The sequence below is a fragment of the Xiphophorus maculatus genome, chromosome 4, assembly GCF_002775205.1.
Source record: "Xiphophorus maculatus strain JP 163 A chromosome 4, X_maculatus-5.0-male, whole genome shotgun sequence".
NCBI lineage: Eukaryota > Metazoa > Chordata > Actinopteri > Cyprinodontiformes > Poeciliidae > Xiphophorus > Xiphophorus maculatus.
The window spans coordinates 1,232,837-1,244,939 of NC_036446.1; the positions used below are offsets into that span (position 1 = coordinate 1,232,837).

General features: G+C 42.4%; 1 protein-coding gene across 4 annotated transcripts in view; it reads left to right on the top strand.

The window, feature by feature from the left end:
* LOC102225117 (golgin subfamily B member 1-like) overlaps positions 1–12,103 on the top strand; it is a 32,650-nt gene that overhangs the window by 4,962 nt on the left and 15,585 nt on the right. For 2 of the 4 annotated variants that reach the window (XM_023332473.1, XM_023332472.1), the window contains exons 5-20: positions 79–195; positions 284–439; positions 520–699; positions 769–891; positions 961–1,074; positions 2,120–2,426; positions 2,517–2,632; positions 3,169–3,286; positions 3,361–3,452; positions 3,528–3,688; positions 7,208–7,358; positions 8,379–8,502; positions 9,893–10,026; positions 11,151–11,260; positions 11,433–11,601; positions 11,687–11,791. In XM_023332473.1, coding sequence (XP_023188241.1) covers positions 79–195; positions 284–439; positions 520–699; positions 769–891; positions 961–1,074; positions 2,120–2,426; positions 2,517–2,632; positions 3,169–3,286; positions 3,361–3,452; positions 3,528–3,688; positions 7,208–7,358; positions 8,379–8,502; positions 9,893–10,026; positions 11,151–11,260; positions 11,433–11,601; positions 11,687–11,791 — 2,277 coding nt within the window. The remainder of the gene's footprint in view (positions 1–78; positions 196–283; positions 440–519; positions 700–768; positions 892–960; positions 1,075–2,119; positions 2,427–2,516; positions 2,633–3,168; positions 3,287–3,360; positions 3,453–3,527; positions 3,689–7,207; positions 7,359–8,378; positions 8,503–9,892; positions 10,027–11,150; positions 11,261–11,432; positions 11,602–11,686; positions 11,792–12,103) is intronic. The other 2 variants (XM_023332474.1, XM_023332475.1) reach the window with 2 other exon arrangements.

Consider the following 12,103-nt stretch of genomic DNA (forward strand, 5'->3'; position numbering starts at 1 on the left):
CTTTGGTTTAATTTTCCAGTTTTATTTACATGATGATGATGATGATGATGGCGGCTGAATGAGCTGTTTGTCCCTCAGGGTTCTTCAGAGGGAGGAGGAGAGCAGGCCAGTCGGGGGAAGATCGTCCTGCTGAAGAAGAAGGTGGAGGAACTGGAGCAGCAGCTTTCTCTGAAAGAGGGAGAACTGGAGAACAAGGTGGATAATATTCACTGTGCAAATGAACTCAGTTATTTCTGTTTGGGAGACGTCTTGGTAGATGTTAATTGTTCCTGAATGATTCCAGAGGAAGGAGCTGGAGGTTCAGCAGCAGCGAGGAGAGGAGATGGACGCCATGCTGACAGAGAGGGACAGGAGGCTGGCAGAAAAGGAGGCGTACATCGTCCACCTGCAGACGGGACTGGCCGGAGATCACCCTGTAGCTGCTGCACCTCAGCAGAAGGTGAAGCTCTTCTAACATCCAACCCCTGCTTCTCTGATGGAGGAAGCATCCACATGTTTTAACTCCTGTCTTCTTCTCAGGTGCTGGAGGTCGGCGGAGAGATGCAGGAGCTGCAGCTGCTGGTGCAGAGCCTGACCAAGAAGGTAGAGGAGTCAGAGGAGCGTTACAGTCTGCTACTGGAGCAGACGGACAGCCTGAAGGAGCTGCTGGCCTCAGAGAAGGAGCAGTACAGCCAGAAGGAGAGCATGTTCAAGCAGAACGTAGGTTTCCACACGGCAGCTCAAACTGAAGCAGCAGAGGCAGAAATAACGCCGCCATCTTGTTTTCAGATCCAGACGTTTAAAGACATCATCATTCAGAAAGATAATCAGCTGACGGAGATCAACCAGATGCACGAACAGGAGCTGTTCAGGCTGGCAGCCAAATCAGACGCCAGCGCCGACCTGGAGCAGGTACCGCACCGCCGCTCACTGTCCAATGAAACGCTTAGAAACGCCTTCTAACTTCCTGTTTCCCCCCAGCTGCTGAAGGCTCTGAAGCAGAAGCTGCATGAGAAGGAAGAGGTTCTGAACGGGAAGACGCAGGTCATCGACGTGCTGCAGGGAGAGGTGGACGGCAGGGACCAGCAGATCAAGGTCAGCAGGTCCTTTCTCTACCGTCAAACCAAACCAATGAACAGGAAAAATCGAGTTTGTGACCCTCTGGTTACCTTAAGGGAAATGGCATCAATAAATGTGTACCCCGTAAATTTGTTCTTACACTTTCATAAATGTAAGAATCTGTAATGTACCTGCTTCATCATCGTTATCGTCCCATTTTTGTCTTTTTTTAATGTGTTGACCTCAAAAGTTTCGACACTCCTTACAAATAAAAATCAGACTAATGTATCATGAATGTTTATTAATCCCTCAGTCCAGTGCAAACACACGATGTCGCTCCAGACAGATTGATATAGACTGATAACTGGACTCATCCTGAACACACGGTGGTGGCAGCATGATGCTGTGGGGACAGGAAGGCTGGTCAGAGCTGATGGTTCCCCCTCCATCATCCACCCTGAACACACAGCTGGAGATGATATGGGACGGCTTAGATCCAAGCAGATCCATGTGTTGGAATGGCCTAGTCAAAGTACAAAATAAATCTGTGGCAAGACTTGACAACTGTTTAGAGACATTTAAAGGAAGATTGAGAAAAATTTTCAAAGCCCAACAGACCAGCAGCTGCACCTGTAGGGACAGGAGCTCAAAGTGTTCACTGAGAAGGTCTGAATGCTTTTCACATTTTTATTTATTTATTTAATATATATATACTTTTATTTCATCTTTATTTTTTATATTTTTATATATTTTACATGTTTTTATTTTATGCATTTTTTAATTGTAGCATATTTATTTTTATTTTACTTGTATATATATTCATTTAATTTTGAAATTTTTATTTTATTTTAATTAAAAAATATTTAATTAACCTTTTTTTCATTAGTAATTTTTATTTTAAAAATCATTTTCCTTCCACATCAGAATCTTTTTATACTTTTTTCTGCTTCTTGCTCATCAAATCCTGATAAAATAAATCTTTGGTTTCTTGTTACAAAGTGAATAAATGTAGAAAGGTTCCCGCGGTCTGAATACTTTGGCTCCTGTTGTCACGTTGTGTCGGTTCTGTCTGACCCGACAGGAGCTGACGGAGCGACTCCAGCGGCTGCAGGTGGAGCGGGAGAGCCTGGAGTCCAAGATGGAGGCGGAGAAGCACGTGATGCGAGCGCAGCTGCGGGACCTGATGGAGAAGCACCAGGTGGAGCTGCAGCAGCTGAGCGCGCAGCATCTGGACCAGATGGAGCGACTGCAGACGGAGCTGCTGGGGCAGCTGGAGGAGCGCCGCACAGCCTCGCCTGCAGTGGCGCCACCTGTCTGCAAGGAGGCCTCAGGAACCGGAAACCTGCCGACAGATCCGGCCTCCGTCCAGAGGATGGCAGAGCTGGAAGGTTGTAGTTAATTTTACTGGTGACATGTGGAACATTTCTGGTTGGTTTTATGGTTTCTGATAATTTAGTTAGTTTTCTGTTTTCTTTCAGCTCAAGCAAAGCAAAAAACGGTAGAGGCCAGCAGGTCAGAGGCCAAGTTCCTGAAAATGAAAGCTTGGTCCAAGTCTCGGATCCGACAGCTGGAAGAGGAGCTGAAGAAAAGCCAGGTGAGTTTTAGCGTCCAGATCCAAATGCTTCGTCTGCAGCAGCTGCAGTGAAACTCATTTCAATGAGGCGATTTCAAGGTTTGGAAAGTGTTTTAATTTCTGTTCAGCTGAGCAATAAAGTGCAATCCAAAAGTGATTACAGCCTAAAGTTGGGAAATATTATTTACAGTTGAAACCAGATATTTAAAACGCCTAATAAAAGACACAGGCACATTTTTCTCACTAACTGTTGTCAGACCAGGCAGGTGTGTGAGACATTTCAGGACAGAAAATATTGTTACATTTCAGTTAGTTTATCTTGTCCCTGGTGTAGAATGTATGTTACTATCACAAGACATTATTAATACTAATAAACTATATAATAGTGAATTGAAGATTTCATTTGATTTGTTTTCATTTCCAAAGTTTGGAGAAGGAAAAGCTGCAAATTTGCCTTTAAACTACTTGAAACTTGAAAATGTTTCTGTGGATAAATATGTGAACCCTGTAAAATGGAGCGGATGAAAGTAAAACGTCTGTTTTCTGCTTCCTGTAAGGCTGGCGCTGCTCCTCCGGACCTGACGGCGCTCCGGGGTCGGATCACGGCTCTGGAGGAGGAGAGGGAGGAAAACCAGTGGAAGGTGGATCAGTACGAGGAGCTGAAAGCGAAGAGCGGTAAGGAAACCGAACCCTGTGATTTTCCTCCGACTGGAGGCCGCGGCCGTGAACGTCTGGCCGTTTCCTGTCAGAAATGCTGGAGGCGAAGCTGGTGGTGTACGAGGAGCAGCAGAGGACGCTGCAGGCCGAGCTGGAGCAGTTCACCAAGAGGGCGGCCTCCCAGGTCAGCACCGCTTCCCCCCGCCTTCACCTGCCGCGTCCCGACCTGCTCCTCACCGGGTCTACCCTCTGTCTGCAGGCCAGCGAGTCCGGCAGCACCGACGACACCCAGAGCAAGGTGCTGGAGTGGCAGGAGATGGTGGCGGAGGCGGCGAGCGCCCGGGGCCGCGTCCGGGAGGAACGGGAGGAGAGGGCGGCCATGGCGCTGCGGATCAGCCACATGGAGGAGGAGCGAGAGGGTGAGACAGCAGCTGCAGGATAGGAACCAGAACCGGATCCTTCTGCTCATCCGCTCACCTCACGCACACCTAATCTGCTCCGTCGTCCTTCATAACGCAGCAACTCTCATGTTTTTATTTTAGTCTCATTAAAGCCAGATTCACCTCTATAAAGCACATGTCTAACTAAATCTGGCCCGCCAAAGCTTTTTATGTTTTTATTTATTTGACCTTTATTTTTATCCTGGTAAAATGGATAAAAATCCCTTTTAATTGAGAAGTTAATCAACTAAAAACCTCTCTGATAAGGACTCCTCTTTGTCAGGGAGTCCTGGCCAAGAGGCAGCAACAAATACAACACAAAAAAACACAGACACCAAACTACGTCAATCAGTCCCTCCAGGTTTTTGCAAAAATTTATGCAAAAAATCAGCTGGTTCTTTTTATCTCGGTAATACATAGTTGTGAGATTTTTGCAAATCTTTTTTTTTTTTTTGCCAAAAATGCCTTAAAACTTTGTGTTTGGAGCTGAAACGGTTAATAAGATTCATTGTGATTAATTGATTACAGAAATAATTGTCTAATTTAGTAATCAATTAATTATCTCGAATACACAGATTCTAAAAAATAGCAAAAAAACTAAACAAAGAAATGGCATTTAATATATGTACATATATTAATATTTAATTTATGTAAAGAAAACCTTTTACTGTAAATGTTTTCCATCCAGAGCTCCTCCAGTTTGAGCTTCAACTGGTTCAAGTTATGTAAGAAAATATGAAGCACCTTTTGCTATTGTTGTATTTTAGACAATATAATATTTATTTTCTTATTTTAATAAAGGAATTGTTTATTTTCCTCTTTTAGTGTATTTTTCATATTGAGTAAAAAATTCTGCAGAATGTGGCAATTTCTTTATCTGATTAATCGTCCGAATAACTGATAGAATTGATTCCTTAAATATTTGGTAGTTGCAGTTCTAAATGGGTTTAAGTGACTCTAACTCCCACCTGTAGGTGGCAGTATTTCTTGGTCCCTCAGTCTAAATTACATTTCTAAATTAGCACCACAAAACTTGTGATTTGCCAAAAATCACAACAACAGTCGTGAAATCCTGGATGGACTGATCAGTGTGAAAAGATGTTAAATATGGTTTAATTTTAAGAAGTACTTAATGAAGACACATCTATTTATTAATATTTTAACAGTTTAATAATGGGTTTTATCAAAACGTTCTGGCCCTTTAAGGACATTCATGACCTTAATTTGACCCAAAATGAAGATGAGTTTGACGCCTGCAGGTTCAGTCCAGCTGCAGCCATCGTGTCTCAATGAGCCCAAAGTCTGTGGAGTTTTTTTGTGTTTCTTTCCCCTGTTGTCTGACTGAACATCACTTTCTGTTTCTTTATTTCCCCTGTCCTCGCCGTCATCATGTGGGAGATCTGAGTTAGCGTGCGCTGCCTCCCGTCTCGCGGACCGCCTCCCTCTCCGGCCCCCTGCTCCGGGGATGGGAGCAGCCACTCAGAACCGTTTCCCATCAGTTTTGTGCATGCAGGCTCCTCCACCTCCAGCGCAGCTCCTGCTCCCTGCACTGCCTGCGGCTCCTCTCAGCTTTACAGGGTTGAGCTTCAGCCAGTGCAGAGACGGGCCGCGCTGCAGAGTCTGTCGTTTAGTTTCCTCTGTTTTTACACCTTTTCCCCTCTCTTCTTGTCCTCTGTGCCAGTTTTTCTGTTGGTCTGGAGTCTAATGGTTGCGCTGCAGCAGTGGTGTCCTGGTCTCAGCTTCAGCTCAGTGTTTGGGAAGATTTGCACTAACTGAGGAGTAAAATGCTTCAGGCGGAGATCCTTCACTCTCATCCTTACTAACAGGCAGATTGGTGTTTAATTGATGCATTATCAGTTACTGAGGACCAAATATTGTCTGATATAAAAGTAATTAAGAGTAAGAGGCCACAGGTTTTAAACTTACTGCATCACTGGGGTGTGTGTTCTGTTCTAACATGCAGACTATGCCTTGAAAAACTTTCTCTGATATTTTTTACACTTCAGATACTGTATTTAATGTATCTTATTGTTAATCTGTGTGACAGACCAACACAAAACTTAACACAAATACATGATTTCCACCTCTTTTACATTTAAAAATCAGAAATGTCATGTAATTGTATTCTGGCTCCTTTACTCTGATAACTTTCAAGAAAATCTGTGCAACCATCAGAAATTATTGAAAGATCTACACAGAACCAAACAGAATGAGATCCCAAACTTATTCTCACATTATTATAACTTTATTCACATAATATTACAACTTTATTTTAGTATTATGACTTTGTTCTTGTAATATTACAACTTCTCATAAATTACAAAGTTATTCTTGTATCATTAAAGTTTTATTCTCGTAATAATTTTCTTCTTACTCTGGGCCTAACGCTCCGTCGTAAATTAACGGATCTACTGGGTCTGATCACGCTCCATCCATCCATCCATCCAAACTCTGGATGTACCTGTTAGTGTGAGCTCTATCTCAGGTGTATCTGATGGCTACTTTCTGAAAAACACAGAATGAGAAGGCCATGTTGGTGGCAGCATCATGCTGTGGGAAGTTCCCTTTTCTTCAATAATCTTCCAACAAAAAAAAAAAAAAGATTTGGGGAAAAATATGCAAAGCTGCTGGAGTCAACTGCATCCAATGGTGGTGCTTGAATAGATTGACGTGGAGAGTTGAACATAGAAGCACTCCACACTTTTAAGATTTTTATTGTGAATTAATTGGAAGCGTTGCATCGTTTTCTCTCCTTTTGATAAACCTGCATTACTTTGTGTTGGTCAGTCACATAAAATCCCTGAGATAAACTGGAGTTGGGTTGAAGTGGAGTCGGTTCTGACCCTCCCAGGACTGAATCGCTTTGCCTCATCGGATTTTGGGAACTTTCCATGTCTTCCTAACTCTGCTTGCTGTGCACACACTAATCAGCGCTGAACACACTGTGTCCCCTCTCTGCTTCACCCTCTGCTTGGAGCTGCCCTCCACCTTTTCTCCCCCTCCACCCACCAAGCAGCCTGTCTGCACAAAACGGATGGGACCGTCTGCGGTGATCAGTTCGGACGCCGCCCTGCTTCCGTCCTGAGGAACCCTCTCAGATCTGCACAGATTTCACGTTTTCAGCGATGAAGCGTTGGCTTTTAAATGTGACTCATAAAGACGGGCTCTGTCCTTCCTCCCACTGCCACTCCGTCTCCCACATGTTTGAATGCTGTTTTCCTTTGCAATGCAAATTAGGTGTGCATGGCTTTGAGCAGTGTGTGTCTCTTCATGAAGTGTTGCAGACATAGAAATCCATATTTTTCTCCATCCCTGATTCTTTCACCTCTCCTCTTCGCTCAGTGTTTCCACTCCTAGAAAAAGCTTTTCTGTGTGTGATTTCCATATTCTTCACCACCAACACCATCAACATCGTCACGCTTCTGCTCCTCTGTCCAGTCCACTTTAATGTTCACTTCCATCCACAAACTCGTCCTCCCCTTTTCCCCTGTGGCACAAAACTGATTGAGGATGACTGGTTCTTTCCTGGCTGCTCCGATCCAGCTCTGGCCACCCGGCAGCAGGAGTTGGAGGAGGAGCTGGCTCAAGCTCGGGGGCTGGGCCGACCCGGGGCCAAGAAGCTGCTAGCTCCGGCCCATCGAAGCCTGCAGGTTGGTGTGAACTCAATTTATTCTTTTTAAATGAATATATTTTTTCTTGCCTTTTGATTTTTTTTGTTTATTAATAATTATTTAATCTTTAAAATTAAATGTTTAATAAAATAAAATTAAAAGTATTAGAAATATCTTATTTTTAAATAAATTATTATTAACTATAATTAATAATATGAGATATTAATACTTATTTTGGAATTTTTTTTATCTTAGAGGGGCAATATTATGTATTTTCCAGGCAGATAGTTCTATTTTATAGCACACTCAAGCAGCTACAGAATGTTACATACATGGAGCTCTGTTAACCTTTAACAACGTTTTCCCCAGTTTTTCCCAGTTTTTCCCAGTTTTCCCCAGTTTTTCCCAGTTTTTCCCAGTTTTTCCCAGTTTTTCTCAGTTTTCCCCAGTTTTCCCCAGTTTTTCCCAGTTTTTCTCAGTTTTCCCCAGTTTTTCCCAGTTTTTCTCAGCTCCTTTTATGACCTTTAAGATTTAAATCTGTAAACTTTAAATGGGGAAAAAAGCTGCAAGTTGCTGCTGATCAGATGCATGGATTAACTGATTCTGCTCCAGCTGGAAACACAACAGAGATGTTGGAGAAGCAACAGTCTGGGAAGGGTCAAAGGTCATCTCCAAATTGCCTGTCCATCGTTCTGCAGAGAGGAAGATTATTCCCCAAAGGAAAACCTCTCAGACAGCCGGCAGTCTTCTCAGGACTGGATGTCCCACCACCATCTCTCATGCTATAGGCCTCAGTTAGCGGGGTCAAGGTCAAAGGTCACGACTCTGAGCCAGTATGGCTGCTAGAAAGGGTAAAAGGAGAAAGCCTCTCTCGAAGTAAGATGGCAAAGCTGCATCTGGATGAAGGACGTGTTGGACCATGAAGGAAGAAACCGAACCCAGCAGATCAGCCTAAACTCATTATCACCTGTGGAGCACGGTGGTGGAGGGTTGATGGTGTGGGCTTGCTTTGCAGCCACACAGTGGAGTGGATTTTTAATATAAACATTCTGTGTTTAGGAGGATTTTGAGTTTGACGGACAGGCGTCCTTCCAGAACCCCGGCAGAACCTCGGAGAGCACGACCCCGATGGAGGGAGAGAACATGGGAGGTTGGTGGCCCGAGTTCAGTACTCCTGACACAGGTGTGAGACCCGCGAGGCAGCTTTCCGCCGGCATGCACTCAGTCACCTGCACTGTGGGAAGCTTCAGTTTCCTTTGGGTAGTTTTGTTTTATCCATAACACCATGTTGGACTCCTGGCTGTTCATTCCCCGTCTGGCCTGGTAAAAACCACTGGGATCTCTGGTTTTTGTGTTTTTTTGGTTTACAGAGCTCTGCTGTGGCAGTCGGCGCAGTCGTCTGCCTCATCATATCATGAGTTCTAAGATTTTAATTTCTCAGACACGTGCATGCTGGTTGAGCTGGCTAGTGTTTGTCAGTGTGTCTCAGTTAAAGTGAGATCATTATGAATGTGGGTGGAAAGATGTCGTCCATCTGCGGTAAGTTTGGTGTTTTTTGGCGTTTCTGCACGATTTCCTCCCATTTTGTTTCTAATGTTTCTCCTTCACCTGCTTCCAGGTTTGTTTTACTCACAGAACCAAAGATTACATCAGTTTTTATCTCCAAATGGTCGATTACAGAAAATGCACTTTCAATACTAAATTTTTAATATATTTTTCAGATTGAAAACTGATGTAATTTTTGGTGATTTAAAAGAAACAAACTTAAATGTTGTTTTCTTCACCTGAATAAAACATGTTCCTCCCAGGATGCTGACATTCCTACCCTTTTAAAATCAAAGTGGTAGATATGTTAATGTGGATTCATTAATGAGAAATTATTAAATAAACAGTATTTATTATGTTTTACAACCCTTAACCTATACATTTTATTTGTGATTTATTTAATTCTTAAGATTAAATAAATGTTTATGAAAATAAAATTAGATAGTTAGTTTAAAAAATGTTTTAAATAATTATAATTATTTATTCTGAAACTAATATATTTTTTCTGCCTTTGGTTTAAAATTTTTAATGATTTGTTTAATTTTTAAATCTAAATTATAATTAAGATTTAAAATTATAAATCTTAATTTATAAACTGTATAAACTACAGTTTATAAAAATAAAATTAAAAATATTAGAAAATAGGTATGCAATTATAATGAATTTAAAATTTACTTTTAAATTTACTTTGGTTATTTTAATGATTAAATTTTAAAATTTAATTATTAAATGTTTATAAAAATAAGTTTAAGTATTAGAATATCGATCACTTTTAAATATCGTTATTTCTATTTTTTTTATTATGAAATATTACCCTCTTGAAAATTAGATGACGCACCTCAAAGGGTTTTCCTTGAAACAAATATTATTTTACAATTTTAATTTTCTTTTCCTGCACATTTCTTTTCTACATTATCGTTTGGAAAATAATCTCAGTGAAGGAAGTTTTAGTTGTGATGCACTTGCTCATGAAAGATGTTTATTCTCAGTCCATTTCCGACTCTAACTGTGTCTGCCGGCGGTTGCAGACGGGTTGCGCTCCGTCGTGGAGGAGCTGGAGCTCGAGAGAAACCAGCTGCAGGAGCAGATCCTGAGCCTGGAGGAGCGGTGCCAGGACCTGGAGGACCGGCTGCAGCTGCAGGCCCGGATAGAGGCGCTACAGGTACGCTCCTGCTCCCCGCATCGCAGCTTTACCTCTAACAACCGCTCACCTTCTTAAAGACCACCTTACACTGTGACCATATAACCGTCCCACTGAGGAATAAGTTGGTGAAATGACGAGTGAACTGCATGTTAAACCCTTCTAACACAGGTGACGTTTGATGTAGATGAAGAAGAGCAGCCATGTTGGGTTTCTCAGGTGTGTTGGGTCGCTCATGTTTGGTGTGCGCTGGAGGGCGCCTCTGGCGGTGGTGGCTAACGGTGTGGCTGGCGTGCGTGGTTAACCACAGACATGCAGAGCTGACGCGTCATCATTACTGAACGTGGTCTGTGGCACAAGGTGGAAATGAGCTGAAATGTTCTCCACAAAACCTGCTTCAGCCAAACTACAAGCACATTTACAAAGGAAATAGAAGAAAAGAGAAATGAGGGTTTCATACCCTGGAACAGGTTAGAACCAAACTTCACTGTGTTTTACTGGGATTGAATATGATAAACCAACACAGTGGATCATTGTAAAGGAGATGGAAAGTTATGGCTTCCTATGTGGCAACCTGGATTTAACTTAATCTGTTTTCTCTTTAACTCTGACCAGCTTTGGGTCGGGTTCCCCACGTTGGGCTCCAATTATGTAGGAACTGAAAACACATACTGCTAAACCATAATTAACAATCTCTTCTTTGCTTTATATACCTTCATATGATAGGAACTTGGACGTCCAGACCAGAAAAATCTATCTAAAGCTAAATATTTTGGTCTGTTAAATCAGTTACAATTTTTATTCTAAGACTCAGAAGTAGCTTCATGCAAACTGTACAAAAACACAGATAAATACTTAGAAATAACTGAGTTTCTCCCAAACTGCAGTAGATTAAAGTAAAGTTTCTTATTGTGCCACTAAAGTATCAGATGGATGAATAAAACTGAGTAAGATCCTTTAGTTTTTACTCTTTATCTTCTATTTCAACATTAAAGAGAAGTTTGCCTTCCTTTGTAAACACAAACGTCTTTATGCTTTTAAGAAATGCTGCTTTCCTTTAGGTCTGTTTGCTGTGCTGAAATTAAGATCCTGTGATCTTTATCGTAATTTGACCTTTTTCTTAATTATCTTCTTTGTCACCACAGAATGAGATGGAGAAACTGCAGAGCCAGCTGGCCAGCGTGCGCGGTCAGCACAGCAGAGACACCGAGAAACATCAGCTGCTGGTCAACAGCCTCAGCGAGCAGCTCAAAGGGTAACACTGCTAACGGCTCAGGTTTCAGACAGAAAATGATACAACTGCTTTCCATATGGCATGGGCTGGTGTCTGATCACTTTGAATAAAAATAGTTCAGGTTTACATTACTACTATAGTTACTCCAGGAAGACAGAATGACCATAAAAAGTTAGTTTTTTTGTCTGTGCAGGCTGACTGACACCCAGGAGAGCCTGCAAAGTTCCCTGATTGAGAAGGAGAACATTCTGGCCAAGACGTCTGAGAAGCTGGAGCTCATCGACAGCCTTAGAGAAACGCTGAGCCAGAAGGAGATCCAGGTCAAAGAGCTCTCCGACAAACTCCTCCAGACCGAGCACAGCGTAAGAACCCAAGCTTTGCTTTTCCTCTCAGGAACCAAGGCGTCTCCTCAGCCTTCAGCGTTCATGTTTGGATTCGTTCTTACAGCTGGAAAACGTGACGAAGAGACGCAGCAGCTCGGAGAAGCAGTGCTCTGAACTGAAAACTGAAGCTGCAGACCTGATTCAGAAGCTGAGTGCGCTGAAGGAGAAGGTGTGTCCTAGCAGAGCAAAAAACCCTCCATGCTTATCGAGTCCTCTGATAAAGATGAATCAATTCATCTTTCATCGCAGCTGCACCATTTCATGCTGGGAAGTTTAGGAAAGTCCAGTTTGAGTATTTTCCTCCTCGCTGTCAGTCGCTGGTTCAACCTTCAGATGGTTCAGAGTTTTGGTTCTGTCTTCAGCTCAGCCCTCAGCTTGTCAGAGGAAGGTGGATTTAATTTGTTTTGGATTATTTCCTGCTGAAAGGCCCAACGACCCATTATCAGCTTCCTGCCAAATGTTTTATTAATGTTTATGAAAA